An 18,367-nucleotide genomic window follows, 5' to 3' on the forward strand; every position below is an offset into this window, starting at 1 on the left:
ACCTTTTCTAAAGATACATCATCTAGTAATGGAGCCAAGTATACATTCCCCATTGAGTTTTAATTTTAAAAGTTGATGTTAAATCTTAAAAAGACTCATTGTACTATGATCATTGATAGAGTTTAAAACATGTAACTCTTCTTTATGGTTTTAAAAAACCTATTTTTACTTTTAAAGCATATTGACTTTATTATATAAATGATTTAATAATGAAGAGGTCCCTAAACTTACCCTAGGTGATGGGGCTTAGTTCATGCAAATTACCTTTCCCTGATAGTCTCATCATTATAGAACCCATTGTTTGTATAATTAAATGCAAAGTGCTGTGTAACATTAATGATCTGAAGAATCCCACAATGGCCATGAAAATTCAAAATGGACACTTTACATCCCATTATGCTTGCAGATGACTGGATTGTGCTCGTGTGAGAGCACCTCCTGGTACGGGCTATAACCATCCTGAGGCTGAATGAGAAGAGAATGCTATGGCTCTTCCCTCTTAGAGACTGAAATAGAGATCTTTTCCTATTGCCTCCGCTTCTCAACCTTGTTTGAAGGGACTTTTTGTTGAAGATCTGCCTGGTCTGAGCAACAGCATAAGTAACAGTAATAAGAAATAATGGACATTGTATGACAATTTGCAGTTCACAGAGCATTTTAACATGCTTTATTTTTTCTTCGTATGTCCAGTGAGTCTGTTGAGGTAGTCTCATCCGTGTTTCGTGACTGAGGAAATTGACTTTCAGAGAGGTTATGGGCTTGCCCAAAGTCACACAGCTCAAGGCTGGAAGGGCTGGGTCCAGACCAGTTCTGTCGACTCTGCAGAGAGGTCCCTAGCAAACATAATGATAAAATGTCATGGTAAAAACTGACATTTTCAAGGACTGCTTTCTGAATTTAAGACTTCGAGAAAACGGTTTTTATTCCAGATACAGTATGGGTAGGCTTTCTTTTTTTCCCTTCATCCTCCCTCCTCACCACCGCCACCCCATTTTGTAAAATTTCTTACCTGTATTTAAACATGAATGATTGCTGGTCTTTCAGCCGATGTCTTGAAAAAAAGAATTATTCAAGGCTATTACTCAAATTTCACTTGATAACAGATTGCTTAAACCAGTAGCTCTAGGCGTTTCTTCTAAAAGTGAGAAAAGACAGGGCATCAAACTATGGCGGGTTTATTTTAAATGGGGAGGCTCTTTACTTGAGAGCAGCAGCCCCCTTTCTTGTTTCAGGTTTGGGACTATAAATTTATATTTGTCACAGATGTTACAGAAAGAAAATTCAAGAAAATCATCAGCCTGGGAAAAGCCGAGGGAAATGACACTTTCTGTACTGTGCTGTACGCTGAGAAGGGTTACAGCGTGGCTCATACCGCAGTGTTTAGGAACTGAGCTACTTTGTTTGAGGTCCTCATGTATGTGAAGGGGTGTCTGTGGAAGTGGAGGTAAGTTTGTTCCAGGTTTCTGAGGGCTAGAACTAAGATCAGTGAGGCAAATCTGCAGAGGAAGTGTCCCTCAACAACAACAAAAAAAGTTCTAGCCGTCAAAACTGTTTGCCTGCAGACTGAAGCCAAGGGTCCACTTCAGAGGGTGGCAGGGACCTCGTCAGTGGGAGGTGTTCAGGAGACATCGTAGGACAACCATTTGCTGAAACTGTTTTGAAGGGGATGACCCTTAAAATTCCCTGCAGTTTTAAAAGTATGAATGGTAATAAAGTTTTTTTGTTTGGTTTTTTTTAAGTCTATGAATGTAAAAGTAGAGGGGGAAAAAAGGCAACTTAATGAACAGCCAGCATTTCCTGAGCATTTACTGTGGACTAGGCACAGTGATAAGTGCTTTACATGTGTACTCTCATTGAATCCTTTCAACAAATCCATGAAGAGGTACTTTTATAATACACTATTTCTGTATGGAAATAGTGACCCAGAAAGGTTAAATAAAATTGTCCAAGGACACACAGTAAGTGGCATTGCTGAGAATTGAACCCAACCCAGGTCTTTCTGACTCTACAACTTATGCTTTTAACCACCACACTGCAATGCCTCGCTTGTCTGTCCCTATTAATAGAATAAGGATCCTGGAGGTACCCAGACCAGAACTTGACCTTGTTAAAGAAAGAGTGACAGTTGACGTTCTTAATAATAAAAGCTTAATGGAACCAAGGTTGGTGATTCAGAGAAAATTAATGAGATTTTTGTCAATTTTATCTTAAACCTAACTTGTCAGAAAATACAGTGTCCAGTGACAAACTGTAGGAATGTTTTTGACAAATTAACTACAGGTGCCAGATCAGGGAAATGTTAATTTAATAGGCTTTAAGCATTCCTGATTTATTGAGGGTTAAGCTAGCACTACAAAGCCAAGCCCCTAGTTCTGAATGGATTTGACATAGAATTTTATACAAAATCTGTTCATAAGTTCAGTGCCACCATTTTGAATGTACAAAAGTGAGTTCTTTGCCTGAGCTCATAAAGCCAGCACTATTGAGAGCAGAATGCTTCAGTATGGGGTTTGGGGTGTTTGTTTCCTCTTCATGTAGCCATGGTCAATTAAACATGGCTTAGACCAGAATTAGGCTTGATTTTGTTTAAAATCCTTACTCTGATTAAATGAAGTCCCTAAATCATCATCAGAGTAGTGATAATCTGAGACCCCTGTACCAAGTCTGGGTATCATGTTATTAAAGACTAGGCCATTGGTAGACTATAGCATTCTTTGGTCCTTGTTGAGGGAAGAAGGTACTGGTGGAATGGAACTGCAGCCATTCCTTTAAGAGAGTTTTAAGTTTTGAAGGCTACAAATAACCCTTTTATCAATTTGCATCATTATATTGTCGGGATACACTGATATATTTATTTCTACATTAAAATTACATATAATGATCTGCTTGTGCAGTTGTGACTAATGGAATAATGTTGCCTGCTTTTTGTCTCTTTAATTGCAGAAGCCAAGCTGTCTATCCTTACTCTGTTCCTTTCCCTTGACAGAGAAATTGAACACTTAGCAACAGTTTTGAGATCTGATATTCAATTTATTACTGACAAACCTTGATGTTAAGTAGTGCTGTTAACTGAACCTTCTGTCCTTAAGACTTAATTCAGCTAACTCACTTGATATGGATGTTTCTTAATTCAAGATGATTTTGAACTGAATGCCATCTGTTGTTCTTCCTGCTTCCCGTACTTTGGAAACTAGCAGGTACATAATTTTGAAATTAACTTTATGATAGGCAGCAAAATGTATATTATTTTAATTAATGGGATCAGATGGGAAAAAAATCTGGAACAGATATAATGTTTTAATTCATCATGTTCAAATTCTATGTATTTCATTTCTGTACCCATTCATATTCCATATATAGAAGTTATTTAAAATTTATTATCTTTACATTTTATGAACTGATTATTAATTGGGTGACCTATAGTTCATAGTACTGATATTTCATGATTGGCATAGAGACACGTTTTTAAAAAGTGAGCTTTTGCAGTATATATCACAAGCCACAAAGCATTGATACTCTTTGGCCTAGTAATCTACTCCTTAGACTCTGTGTACAAACATTTATATAAGAGAATGTCTCTGAGAATATAATTCACAATAGTGAAATATTAGAAACAACATCCATTTAATAATAAGGGAATAGGTTGATAGTACCTCTATATGCTATAATATAATGCAAGTGTTTAAAAATCATGTGTTAAAAGAATATTAATCATTCACTCCATCGATATGTGTAAGTAACTATTATATGTCAGCCCTATGTTAGGTGCTGGGGATATTTTAGAGGAGAAAGAGGGCTCCTGAAGAATGGCCTGGGAAGTAGAAGGAGGTATAGCCAGTTTACCTAGGATACGAGAGAAGTGCTAGGTGTGGTGGGTCCATTTTGAGAGACAGTCTGAGGACTTCTTTCAATTCAGTAAGCTAACACCACACCCCTGCTATATTCTTTGCCCTTGGAGAATACAAAATGGGTGAGGTACAGTTTTTCCCTTTACAGTTACATGAGAGGGTGGGGAAGGAGGTTGTAATGGTAGGTAGAGAAAAATGAAGCCATAAGGCTATGCAAGTCAGATTGCTAGGGGGCAGAGAAGAGGAAATTAATTTCGACTTCCACCTTCTAGGAAAAGGAGACATTTGAATTGAAGGACAGAAGGAGAGGTACACTTCTTGATTAGCGGCTATGTGTCAGGCATTTTATATACATTTTATTTGCTTTTCTAAGTAAGGGAATGGAGGTTCTGAGAAGTACAGTTACCTGCCCAACATCTCAGGTCTAGCAGCTAAGGAAGTGGCACAGTCTGGATTCAGACCTGGATCTGGCTGACCCCAAATCTATGCTCTTAACCTCTCTTCAATATACTTCATTAATGATACATTGGGACCAGATTGCAAAGGGTATTAACTGCTATGCTAAAGAGCTGGAATGCTAACACTGGGGAGAGCCATCATGTATTTCTGAGTGATAGGCATGTTCAGTGATTAGAGAAAAATCGCTTTGATAGCAGTAAGGAAATAAAGATTGGGAGAGTGGAGAGATTTTAGAGACAGGGAGATAGTTGGGAGACTGCTGCAGTACTCTTGCTGAGAGATGATGAAGCTTGAACTAGGGCAGTGGCATTGAGGAGGAAGATTTGAGAGATATTTCAGAGACATTTGAAAGATGAGGCAGAAAAAAGAGTTAAGGTTCTTAACTTGAGTGACAGAGTAGGTGGTGAAAGCCTTAACTGAGATCAAATATAGAATAAGAGACAAGCTGAAGGAGGAAACAGGTCTTGGACATGTTGAGTTTGAGATTTTGGCTGCATTTGCTAGGCCATCAAGTCATGGACAGGCCGTGTGATATGAACTCTGGAGTCTAGTTGGTCTTTATCAGTTGCAGTTGTGTTGAAGAATAGTTTTGCTTCAGGAATACTTTTCTTTTTGTTCTAAAACCTGAATTAGGGCCATTTCCTGATTTAGGGGCTGCTCTGGAGAGAGTTGTTCAACTCCAAATTAGCTCAATATGGGTTTATTACTTTTCATTTTTCTTTGATAAAAATTACTTAACTTGCCATTGAAAGGTGTCTGAGTTAGATTTTCAACTTATTTTTTCCAACAGCCTGTCACAGCAACTGGCACATAATGTGTCCTTAGTAAATTCTGCTGGATGCCTTAACATAGGCTACGTTTTCAAAGTTGATCCTCTCTTTCTCTTACCTAAAACTCTTAAGCTCTGTGTAGTAGTTCTTTTTATCTCCTTTTTTGTTATTTAATTATAATATTTACTATTTTGTTTCTAATTATAAAAGTAATAACATGCTTAATATAGAAAGTGCAGAAAAACGTAAAGCAGAAAATTAAAATTAAACGCTCATAATCCTTTGTCTCAGGGAGAACTCATATTCACTTTTTTGTATATTGGTATAGAAGGTGTTTAAATACAGTAAGTGTCCTTTCCTTGGGTTAGTGGTTCTATTGGATGGAAGGGTAAGTTTTTTACTTTTTATTTTTTTTGTCTGGGAGGCCTTTTCCAACCCCCTTTAGTCTGGGTTGTTTCTGAGCTCTCGTAATAGCCTGTACTTTCCCTCTTAAAGCTTTGATCACAATGTACAGTATAGACCTTCAACAGACCGTGAATTTGATGAGGGTCTGCATTATGTCATACTTAACTTTGTCTTCAGAGCCCAATATGGTGTTTCAGTGGGTGTTTGTTGAATGCAGGAGTGATTGGAAAAGATGGAGCTAAACCAGTTTTCCCTGTCTCTGTGGTGACCCTTTCCTTGTGCTCTAATTATGCCTCCGTTTCCCCAATTCTGTGGAACACATAAATTGCCATGCAGTGAAACTGTATGTGATCTTTATTGCTAGTTGCTTTTTAATAGTTAGATGCTACTCTTTGGAATATTGCTTGCCTTGATGTGTGATGAATACTTTTAATTCTTTGGTCACTTTTTTTTTAATAAGTTAATTACTTTCTATTATATTGATGGATTGTTTTATGTTTTAGATGATTCTCTCTAAATATTGCAACACAGGGACTATTAGATAGAGCTAACTGCCACCACCTTGAGTTTTTTCAGAAGAGGCTCCTTATTAAAAAATATATAATTTCAAGGTTTGTGCAAGGCACTTTTCCCCCGTCATCAGTGCCTCAAGATGGAATTAGAAGATTAAAAAGATAAAGTGCTTCATTCATTTAATAAGTATCTGCCATATTTATTCTCATAGTTTTCCCCACACTTGCTATCTCACTATGAAATGAAGAGGGTAAAGGGCTGCGTAGGAGTACCATATAGCTCTCTGCTTGCATTTCCTAAACAGTGTGACTTCCCTGCAGCCAGCTGACAGCGGCAGTGATCTCTGGAGTCTCGATCCTTACCAGTTCTCCTTGGGCAGCTCCTCAGAGTGCTCCTTCTGTAGGAGACTGCTTTAGGCAGTGCTGTTGGCATGTTTGTGAGAAGGAGGGGGAGATGATTTCAAGCCTTGGAGAGTGGGAATTGATTATATTTAGGATAACTTTAGTGAAAGAAGGTGTTGATGTTTAAAGTAGAGGCCTTTGAGTCAGACAGACATGGCTTTGAGTCCCAGCTCTTCACTTTGGTTATGAGATCTTGAGCAGATGACTGTAGTCTTCTAAGCCTTAGTTTTATCATTTATATTATGAGGGTAATGATAGAACCCTCCCTCTTATAGTGATTGTGAAAATTAAATGAGATAACTTAGGCAAACATTTAGCAGTTTATTTAGCTCTAAATAAATGCTAGCTTTTGTTATAATAATAGGTATTATTATTAGGGCTCCTATAGCATCCGTCTTTGGCCTCATGTGACCTTGTAATAGATTTGAGTAATAGAAGTGGGTCTGATTATAAAACTTAGGTCCTTTCTAGCGTACTGTGCTGCATTTCTAAAGCACTTTATAGTTTGCAAAGTACATTCACATTGGTCATTTCATTGAATCTTTGTATCTTTAGATATTGTGATTCCTATAGCCCCTCAGCTCCAGTTCTTCAGAAGAAGGAGGAGGAATAAACAGAAATAAGAAGAGAGAGCAGTGACAGCAATTAGGGGTTCTGAAAATGAGGTTGAGAAGAGAGTGGTAAGAGGGCTATAAACCCACTCCAGAAAGATTGCCACTGTTTTAATTTTAACCTTTTGACTGCCTGACAGGATCAAAACACTTGCTGTTTAGAGACATCTTTGCTAGTCCTCGGAGTTATTACTTCTAAGCTGAAAAATGCGCACGTGCGTGTGCGTGTGTGTGTGTGCGCGTGCGCGCACTAGTGTATGCGTGAGAGGGATAGGGAGAGACCATTGTGTAGGAGAATTACTTTTTTAATATTTGCTTTATAACATAGAAGACTCAGTAAAAAAAAAAACAAAATAAAACCCAGTGGATCTACTATTAGATGCTGGGTTATTTGAGAAGTGGAATCTCTCTAAAAATGTTTTTTAAACTGATTTTATGTATTTCCTTACCCTAGTTCTGATATTTTTTCCCACCTTAGATCGATAGAATTCTGTATAGAGTGTTAAAGAAGGAACCACTTGATTGCTCAAGTCCCTCCATCTCCATCTGCTATCAGGAAACAGACCATAGAAAAGGGCAAGTGAGATGGATGGAAGAAACTAACATTTATTGAGTTCCTACCATGTGTCCCAGTAGGCATTTGACTCATCCATGCATTCATTCTGTAGTTCAACAGATTTTTTTTGGAGAGTCTTCTGTGCGCAAGGCACAGTGCTAGCTATTGTGTATAGAGCAGTAAAACAAAGCAGACGTTATTATGGTTCCCCTCATGGAAGCTCAGAGGCTAGTGGGGAAGGCATACGCTGAAGATGTACATAAATAAATATATAATATCAAATTGTTAAGTGCTATGAAGGAAATGAACAGGATATGTGTGAGAGGATATCTGTGGAAGGGTCTTCTTTCTATAGGATTATCAGTGGAGGTTTCTCTGAGGAGGGGTCATATGAGCCGAGCCTTGAATAACAATAACAATAATAATAATCCTCACAAGAGTCAGTCCTCTGATAGATAGCACGTCCTATTATTATCATTTTATGTATGAGGACATGGAAGAACAGAGAGTTAAGTAACCTGCCCGAGGCCACATAATAGAGGATGCAAAAATCATGAGAAAGAGCCTTCTAGATACAGGAATAGCACTTGCAATGGCCTTAAAAGGGGAAGAAGCAGGCAAGGTACACACATTCAGGGCACTTCTAGAAGGCTGGTGTAGCTGAAGCGCGGGGGTGGGGGGAGAGTGGCAGTAGATGATGTTGCAGGGCTAGGCAGGGTTCAGATCACGCAGCGCTTTGTTGCACACTGCATGGAATTTGGATTTTATTCAAAGCATCAGTAGGAGCCGCTCACTGAAGGAATTTCAACAGGAGTGTAATATGATCAAATTTGATGCTGCAGTTTGGTATCCACAGATTCAACGAACTGTGGATCCTATAGTACTGTAGCCCATATCAAGTGAAAAAAATTCACGTGTAAGTGGACCCTCGCAGTTCAAACCTGTGTTGTTCAAGGGTCCACAGTGTTTTTCATCTGTTGGCAATACACGAGGGAAGGACAGGAGCTGAAGGTCAAGAGGTGAGGTTCATGGGAAGTTTGAGGAGAGAAGCAAAAGTGTGCAGTAGTGGTCTCAGGTGGGGTGCAGGTTGGATCAGGAGATATAATAGGCTTGCTCTACAGTGTTGAGTGTCTGTTTGAGGTTTATCATCATGAATTTAAAGTAAAATCAATCTGTACAGTTATTTGATTTTTCTCCAGCGATGTTTAGCTGGGCAATGCAGAGGGTTGGGTTCATACAAGATTGGGGTTCTGTGAATTGTGTCCAGTGGAGGAAGAGAGTATTAAAACTGTATTTGCAAAGGAACGATTATAATGGCTCATGTAATCTGGAGGGTGGCATTGGGAAATAAGGGTGACTGAAAGATAATTAAAAGGTGGTGGTTCAACAGATTATAGGTTGGAGAATTTGAGGGACTACTTGAACAGATGAAGTAGAGGTATATTGAAGTGTATTCAGGTTTTAACCCTGTGGTCTAGTGGTTAGGATTTGGCGCTTTCACTGCCATGGCCCGGGTTCAATCCCTGGTCCGGGAACTGAGAATCCTGCAAGCCGTATGGTGCGGCCAAAATTTAAAAATAAATAAACCAAAATAAAATTATAAAAAAAAGTGTATTCAGTGAGTGGATGTTCTAACTTGAGATTTTGGAGTTAGTGCAGATCTCTGGTGTACCTACCACAATAAGTGATTTGAGGTGGTGGATGAAAAGGCACTGGGGGGGGCTTCCCTGGTGGCGCAGTGGTTGAGAGTCCGCCTGCCGATGCAGGGGACACGAGTTCATGCCCCGGTCCGGGAGGATCCCACGTGCCGCGGAGCGGCTGGGCCCGTGAGCCATGGCCGCTGAGCCTGCGCGTCCGGAGCCTGTGCTCCGCAACGGGAGAGGCCACAACAGTGAGAGGCCCGCATACCGAAAAAAAAAAAAAAAAAAAAAAAGGCACTGGGGATGATGTGGTCTAGGGATTGAGACACTTGCGTATCGGACAGATTGTTCTTTTAGATGAAATTGCCAAGAATGGTGACAGGAATTGGGGTGGGAAAGACTATGAGCCAAGAGCTCAGGCCTTCAGTGAGGGAGGAGAATGACCAAAGAAAGGTTGGTGGGTGACAGAAAAGGAGAGGGAGAGGATGGTGTTGTTGGATGGCTTGGGTCTCAAAGGAGCAGGGGTTTTTGTAAGAAAGGAGAATTAATACTTTGGAAGTAGCAGGAACAAGAATACCTATTCCACCTCCTGGCCTTAAGGATTTGGGGGTTAAAAAGAACAGAGCAAAACCGTCTTCTGGACAGCAGAGGAAGTAGTATCCTCATGATCAGCAGGTTTCAATTAAGGCAAAAAGGTGGAGGGAATGTTTTTTTTACAAAGAAGTAATGATGTATGGAAGTTTGCTGATTAGTGCAGGAGTTCCAGAGGGGAGTGGAGGGTTTGGGAGGGAGGAGAGAGAGGTGTGTGGGAAGGATTAGGGACATGTAGACCAGTGTGAGCATGGTGATGAGGGCAGTAATAAGACCAGAGACCCTTGAACTTCAGTTCAGATGAGTGTAGTAACAGATGTACTGCATAATGGAATTAGCCCCCCATCGTCTCTGAGAAGGCAAGCCCCTGGTTCCAGTACTGCTAAATGCTTCCTCGGAGAATATGGCAGTTTATCCCAAGGTCTCAAGGAGTGATATGGCAGTTTTCAGGGAGGGCAGCTTATGCCAAGGTCTGATGATGACTTTTCCAAGGTCACACTGAATAAGTAACAAAGCAAATCTCCTGACACCAAATATTAGGTCTGCTCACCACTCTGATTTGTTCTAGTTGTAGTGCTCATTTACCTGACTGCTGGCAGGGCTGGATCCATTAGAACATTAGAAAATTAAAATTAAAGAAGAAGAAGACAAAAAAAACCCTTAAAACTAGACAATGTTTCCACTTTGGGACCACCCCAGGCTCAGACGCTGGTATGTGCAAAAAGGATGAGAACACAGGCCCTGGAGGGCAGTCGATGTAGCTCAGTGGGGTCTGCATGACCGGAACTGTGTGCTTTACCCTCATGCATGTGCTCTGTCCACAGGGTCATGTAGGCACAACAGCAACCAAGAAGATCGATGTCTACCTCCCCCTGCACTCAAGCCAGGACAGACTGCTGCCAATGACCGTGGTGACAATGGCCAGCGCCAGGGTACAGGATCTGATCGGGCTCATCTGTTGGCAGTACACAAGCGAAGGACGGGAGCCGAAGCTCAAGTAATCCTCCCTCTTTTTGGCTGCTCTAGTTTCTGGCTGTCTCCTGGCCACCCATGCTGCATTCTGGGCCCGGTCAGTCTTCCTAGGCTTTGGCCTGGGAGCCAGACGTCCACACTGATCCAGGTCAGGTTGCTCACCAGATGCTGGGCCTGTGTAACTCAGGCTTATCTCAGAGAGTCTGCTTGCAAAACAGACTGATAACTTTGTGAATCCAGACATGAGGAAATGCATTTTAGCAGGATCCAAACCCTTTAGTGATGCTTGCTGATAAAAGGAGCATGGGCAGTAGTGGAGGGAACTAGTGTTTGCTGAGCGCCAGTCATGAGTTGGGCATGGCGCTGGGCGCTTCATACCTGATTTCTCATTTAATTCTCCCGCTTCCTGTGAGGTGAACATCATGATCCTCATTTTGCAGAGGAGGCAGCTCAGGATCAGAGAGTTGTTATTTGCTGAAGTTTACGCCAGTGGGAGATGACAGAGTCAGAATTTGTTTTCCAGTCTGTTTGATGCCAAGATTTTTACTTTATTTCCTTTTGGTCTGAATTACAGTTTTCTTTGTTATCAGTCAGTGACCAATTTTTCTCTCAATTCCTAGACTCTATTCCTCATTAAACTATTATATTAAAAACGTAGTGCTTGAAAGTAGAGTCTCTATATCTGTACCTCATAACTTGAACTTTAAAGTGGTTTGCTGCTTTAGTTCTCCCATACTTGAATTTCTTATCTGACAGGCATCCTCTCCTAGTTTTATGTGCCCTTCCCAGCAGTAGGGTTTGGGATACAGCTAAATGTAGTGGATGCCTTCATTTTGGAAATGGATTCTCATGGAGGCTTCCTCTTCTCACATTTTGAGTTAGAATGGTCCAGTCTTTCAGGGGTGTGTGTGGGGGTGTGTGTGGGGGTGTGTGTGTCCGTGTCCTTTAGGTACATTAAATTTGCACTTAAAATTATTCTTTCAAGTTCTCATTGACATTGCCCTCCACTTTGCCTGAAAAAATTGTGGATATGAAGATAATCCTTATTGCTCCTATGGCAATAGAAAGCCTTTTCAACCAAGATACCACGTAGGCTCAGAAAAGCGTTGAGTCTGCAGCCGTGCTCAAGGCTGAGCTATGGTATTGTCCCTTTTCAGCGTGAAGTAGAAGCAAGCAGGTGCTACTTACTTGCTGTATGTGGTCTGAGTTAATCCTTAGAACACTGCTTGATGCAGGAACCGAAACCAAGAGAGGCAAAGGAACTTGCCCAGGGTTACACAGTGAGTAATAGGAGTTGAACTGTGACATACATTTTACAGATGCGGAAACTAAAGTGTAGAGAGGCTCAGTAACTTTTCTAAATTACACAGTAAGTGGTAGAACTGGTATTTAAACCCAGGAATTTTTTTTTAATTGAATGAACGATTATTTAAGTTCTGTAGTGCTTTACAATTTCCCAAAGTTTCACACACGTGATTTCATATAATTCCATAATAACCCCTTTTTCTCCCTTCCTCTATATTGCCCCTCCTCTCCTTTCCCCACTGGTAACGTTTGTTCTCTATATCTGTAAGTTTGCTTCTTTTTTGTTTTATTCGCTAGTTTGTCGTATTTTTTAGATTCCACGTATAAGTGATAGCATATAGTATTTGTCTTTCTCTGACTTATTTCACTTAGCATAATGCCCTCCAAGTCCATCCATGTTGCTGCCAATGGCAAAATTTTACTCTTTTTTTACGGCTGAGTAGTGTTCCATTGTGTATATATATATACCACATCTTCTTTATTCATTCATCTGTTGATGGACACTTAAGTTGTTTCCATGTCTTGGCAGTTGTAAATTTTGCTGCTTTGAACATTGGAGTGCATGTATCTTTTCGAATTAGTGTTTTGTTATTTTTCGGATATATACCCAGGAGTGGAATTGCTGGATCATATGGTAGTTCTATTTTTAGGTTTTTGAGAAACCTCCATACTGTTTTCCACAGTGGCTGCACCAATTTACATTCCCACCAACAGTGTACAGGGGTTCCCTTTTCTCCACATCCTCGTCAACATTTGTTATTTGTTAAACCCAGGAATTTCTGACTCGAGAGCCCCACTCTTCACTATAACATTATAGTCCTTACCATGGAACTCTGTCATAGGTGATATTAAAATATTTATTGAGTTCATGCTTAGTACAGGCACTGTGCTAGATCTGGAAATACAGAAGTGAAAAAGGCAGTTTATGCCATCAAGGAGGTTATTGTCAAAGGTAATAATAATAGGCAATAATAACACAATACACTAGGCAATGATAATACAATACAATAGGCAATGATAATACAATACTATAATAATACAATACAGTAACATGCAAAATCCTGAGAAGATCAGACCCCATACTTGGTGGTGAGACTGGAGTCATGAAAAGCAACCTTGCTTAAGTGACATCTAAACTGAAACCTGAAGGAGTAGGAAAAGGTGATGCAGAGAAGTTGAGAGGAGGGTGCTCTAAACAGAGGGAAAAGCACGGACTTCTGGTTATGATGACCCTTTTAAGTTCATGCTTTAAATTCTATATTCTGCTTCAAATACATAGTAATGATAAATGGAGTATGTTGTTGACATACTTGTATTTTAATAACCAGTTAACCATCCTGTGGACTAGGAACAGAACCAAGTTCAGAAATAGGCAGAGTGTGCTGGGAGTTGATTCTTTTAGAGCATTACTTCTAAAGGAACATGCTGTGCATGAGTTTACCGGTACGTGAAATACTGATTTTTCTCAGGCTTCAGGGCAACTAGGTGGTCTCAGGGTAGTCGGAGCCTCCAGCCATCATTTCTGGGTAGGGAACAGAGTCATCCATCTATCTGTGTGCCGTACACATGCTGTTACTTTCTAAGTATCCCAAGATGTCAAAAAAAGTGGGAAACACTGCTTGAGGGTATAGGGACCAAAGGAACTTCATGCCTGGATGGGGACTAGAGGAAGCCTCACTGCTGGAAACTAGGAGCTGGGGTGGGATTGTCTTGCCTATGAAAAGAAACTGAACAAAGCTGCCCGGGTCTGTGGCTCGTTTCAAATTGTGTTTCTGGGGTGGCAGGGGAATAAGATAGCAGCGTGACCAGGACCTGGCCACGATGTGACTGGGTTTATGATATCCGTAGTGTCCCTAGTATCACCGAAGGATTGGAGCCCTGAGCTGCCAGTGTAAGACCTGGCTCTAGGCTGGAGGCCTCTGCTTTGATGAAGATGGAAGACAGTGGCATTAGACAGGGAGGTGTGAGAGAGGAAGAAAGGGAGAGAGAAAAAGAAAGGAAGCATTCCTATTCAAGAAGAGCTAGCAAATTAAAATTCCAAAGCAAACCAGTATAACTAGTACTAAGAAAGAAAGACAATAATCTGGAGAAAAATTCACACCCAACAAAATTATAATAAAGCAATCTGAAAATAAATTTCAAATAAATATGTTTAAAATCATCAAAATGATGAAGGAATAACACCCATGGGTAAACTTCTAGGAAATTGTGAAACAGAACTGAGCAGATGGGGCTTCCCTGGTGGCGCAGTGGTTGAGAGTCCGCCTGCCAGTGCAGGGGGCATGGGTTCGTGCCCCGGTCCGGGAGGATCCCACATGCCGCGGAGCGGCTGGGCCCGTGAGCCATGGCCGCTGAGCCTGCGCGTCCGGAGCCTGTGCTCCGCAACGGGAGAGGCCCGCGTACCACAAAAAAAACACAAAAAAACAAACTGAGCAGATGAGAATCAAGAGGTGGATTTAGAAAAGAACCAATTAAAAGTTCTGGAAATATAAAATGCAGTTATGAAAGTTAAAAAAAAAAGTATGTTGGATAAGTGTTAGACTGGGCCCAGTTAAAGAGGAAATGAATTGAAAGATAGTACTAATGAATTCAACTCAGGATGCAACACAAAGATACAAAGAGACACAAAGAAGGAAAGGTAAGTTAAGAGACATGGGGGAAAGATCGAAAGCCTCCCGTATGCGAAGCAAAGAATAGAGGGAACAGCAGAGAAACAATATTTGAAGAGATAATGCCAGAGAATTTCCCGGAATTGAAGGCAGATAAGAATGAGTCTTCATATTAAAAGCACATACAAACTAAGTGGTGCAAGGATAGCCTTTTCAACAAATGATGCTGGGCAGTTGGACATCCATAAGCCAAAAAAATAAACTACAGCCTAAACCACATGCCTTGTATAAAATTAACTCAAAATGAATTGCAACTTAAATGTAAAAGCATAGAACTTTTAGAAGAAAACAAAAACATCTTCGGGACTGAGGCCTAGATGAAGAGTTCTTATACATGACACTAAAAGCATGATCCACAGTAGAAAAAAAAAAGATAAATTGGACATCATCAAAATTAAAAACCTTTGTTTTACAAAAGATCCTTGGGGCTTCCCTGGTGGCACAGTGATTAAGAATCCACCTGCCAATGCAGGAGACACAGGTTCGAGCCCTGGTCTGGGAAGATCCCACATGCTGCGGAGCAGCTAAGCCCGAGCACCACAACTACTGAGCCTGCGCTCTAGAGCCCGCGAGCCACAACTACTGAGCCTGTGTGCCACAAATACTGAAGCCCGCGTGCACCTGGAGCCCCTGCTCTGCAGCAAGAGAAGCTACTGCAATGAGAAGCCTGCGCATCTCAACGAAGAGTAGCCCCCGCTCGCCACAACTAGAGAAAGCCCACGCGCAACAACGAAGACCCAACACAGCCAAAAATAAATAAATAAAATTTAAAAAAATCTTTTTTTAATTAGAAAAAATAAAAAAAGAACTTATTTCCTTCTCAGTCCAAAAGCTGCCAAGCAGACATTCTGCCATCTCCTTTCCCATGGGTCAGAGTCTTCAGCTCCACCTGGCAAAAGGAGGTTGGGGAGGAGGGTGGCAGTAAGTCAAACAGTAGAATTTAAGGCAAAAACAACATCAATAGGGATATTTTGGTAAACTACATAATGAAAAAAGGAATAGCCCACCAAGATAATATAATAATTCTGACTGTGTATGCATCTAGCAGCATAGTCTCAGAATATTTTAAGGGAATTTTAAGGAGCATCCTTGACTGATCCACAGTCAGAACACGAAATTTCAATACCTGCTATCAGAAACTGATAAACAAAGCAGACCAAAAATTAGTAAGGCTAAGGAAGAGTCAAACAATTTAATTACCAATTCTGAACCCCCCAAATAGAGATTATTTCTTGTACTGGTTTTTAAACCTTTGAAGTTGAGTGTATCTTATTAAGATTTATATTCCTGAGTGTACCTAGCATGCTGACATTTTAAAATAGTTGCTCTGTAAGTATATGTTGAATTCCAAAATTACGTTGACTCCAAAGAAGCCATGGTCTTTGGAAACGTTTTTGCACCTCTTATGTGACAGTGGATTTCTCAGTTCTGTTTGATATAAGACAGTCTATAAAGTAAATACCTGGGATCTCTTCCTGTCAGGAAGTGAAGTACAGGGTTATTTTCTTTCTAGCTTGTTTGTACTTAAACGTTAGAATAGATCCTTACTTGATCTTTTCCAGTGGGTTGGCCCTGTGGAAGAGCTCTTCATTCACAGTGGGGCAAATTGCTAGATCAATGGGAGAGCTTTCCTTTATTTTCAAGAAAATTATTTATTTGAGAAGATTGTTCTCCTGTCTCTGTGCCTTGAAAAATGTCTATGGAAGTAGACTGTGGCCCCTGGGAAGGAATGGAGAATTGGCTGGAATTCTCGGCTTCCTTAACTCTTACACTTGTTAATTCTTGAGCAAGATTGGAGTGTAGTATTTAAGATAATTTCCTGCTTATTTTGGTGCACTGATTTTGGAGGAAACTAAAATCTATTTGGAAGAAGCTAAATGAAATCATTTCAGTCTCTAGGTAGTTGAATATTTAAATTTTGACTTTGTTATGTAGATTTGTTTATTGAATGTTGACCAGAAAATGTGCCCTATAAAATTTATGCTGAGAGGTTTATCTATATTTGGGAGACCTACTGTATAATAACGTTTTATAAATATTCTACAGATTCTGGAAAAATTATTCTCTATAGGTTACAGAATTCAATATATACTTATTAAATCAGCATTTTTAATTACTATTATGTTCTTAACAGTTTTTGACTATTTTTGGTCCATGAATGATTAAGAGAAATGAATTAAGTTTCCTGTGTGTGTGTGTGTGTGTGTGTGTGTGTGTGTGTGTGTGTGATTTTTCTCCTGAGATTTCAGCGGTTTCCACTTTATATATATATATATCAGTGCACAAAAAGATTCATGCATTTCATATCTTTCATGTGAGTTGTACCTTTTTCAATGTAAAACAATCCGATTTGTTTTATTTATGTATTGTGTCCTGACTTTTTCTTTATTTCAGTAACAGTGAGCTATTTTTTCCACTCTTCTTCTTTATACTTGTCCAGTGTATCTTTGTTCAGCCTTTTACCTTTGCCTTTTTGTTTTAGCTATGTTGAATACCTTTGTGAGGTTTTTCCTTTTTGGCCCAGTCTAAGTCACTGTCTTTTCATAGGGAAGTTTATCTTACTAACATTTATTATAACCACTGACATGTTGGTTTCATGTTAGTCTACTTGTTTTAAGCTTTGTTTTTTATGCTTTCTTTGTTTTCTTTATTTTCTATTTCGATTTTTTTTTTTTACAGTTCTAAAGCCAGTTACCTTTAAATCTCTTTAATAGACTTTTTTTTTAGGGCAGTTTTAGATTTACAGAAAAATTGCCCAGAAAGTATAAAGTTCCCACATTATCTCCTTCCTGCCTCTTGTTTTTCCCTATTAGTGGCATCTTGCACTAGTGTGGTACATTTTTTACAATTGTTGAACATATACTGGTACATTATGATTAACTAAAGTCAGTAGTTTACATTAGGTACACTTTGTGTATTGTACAGTTCTAATTATTGTATCATACAGAAGGGTTTCACCAGCCTAAAAATGCCCTGTGTTCTATTTATTCATCCCATTCCTCTCACCTCTGGCAACCACTCATCTTTTTACTATCTCTGTAGTTTTGCATTTTCCATAACGTAGGCTACTTGGAATCATTCCATATGTAGCCTTTTCAGACTGGCTTCTTTCACTTAGCAGTATGTGTTTAAGCTTCCTTCATGTCTTTTTCTGGCTTGATAGCTCATATTTCATATGGTGACTAATACTCCATTCTATGGATATACCACAGTTTTCCATTCACCTACTGAAGGATAGCTTGGTTGCCCTCCCACCCTCCTTATCCCACCCTTCTAGATGGTCACAAAGCACCGAGCTGATCTCCCTGTGCTATGCGGCTGCTTCCCACTAGCTATCTATTTTACATTTGGTAGTATATATATGTCCATGCCAGTCTAACTTCGTCTCAGCTTACCCTTCCCCCTCTCCATGTCCTCAAGTCCATTTTCCACATCTGCATCTTTATTCCTGTCCTGCCCCTAGATTATTTAGAACCATTTTTTTTCCTTTTTTTTTAGATTCCAGATATATATGTTAGCATATGGTATTTGTTTTTCTCTTTCTGACTTACTTCACTCTGTATGACAGGCTCTAGGTCCATCACCTCACTACAAATAACTCAATTTCATTTCTTTTTATGGCTGAGT

The 18,367-nt window shown here is 39.9% G+C and overlaps 1 protein-coding gene across 4 annotated transcripts in view; it reads left to right on the top strand.

Moving 5' to 3' along the window:
* Positions 1–18,367, top strand: part of MAPKAP1 (MAPK associated protein 1) — a 232,170-nt gene that overhangs the window by 92,052 nt on the left and 121,751 nt on the right. For all 4 annotated transcript variants that reach the window (XM_007102665.3, XM_007102666.3, XM_007102668.3 and 1 more), the window contains one exon: positions 10,619–10,791. In XM_007102665.3, the coding sequence (XP_007102727.1) occupies positions 10,619–10,791 (173 nt within the window). The remainder of the gene's footprint in view (positions 1–10,618; positions 10,792–18,367) is intronic.

Source organism: Physeter macrocephalus, chromosome 9 (assembly GCF_002837175.3).
Source record: "Physeter macrocephalus isolate SW-GA chromosome 9, ASM283717v5, whole genome shotgun sequence".
NCBI lineage: Eukaryota > Metazoa > Chordata > Mammalia > Artiodactyla > Physeteridae > Physeter > Physeter macrocephalus.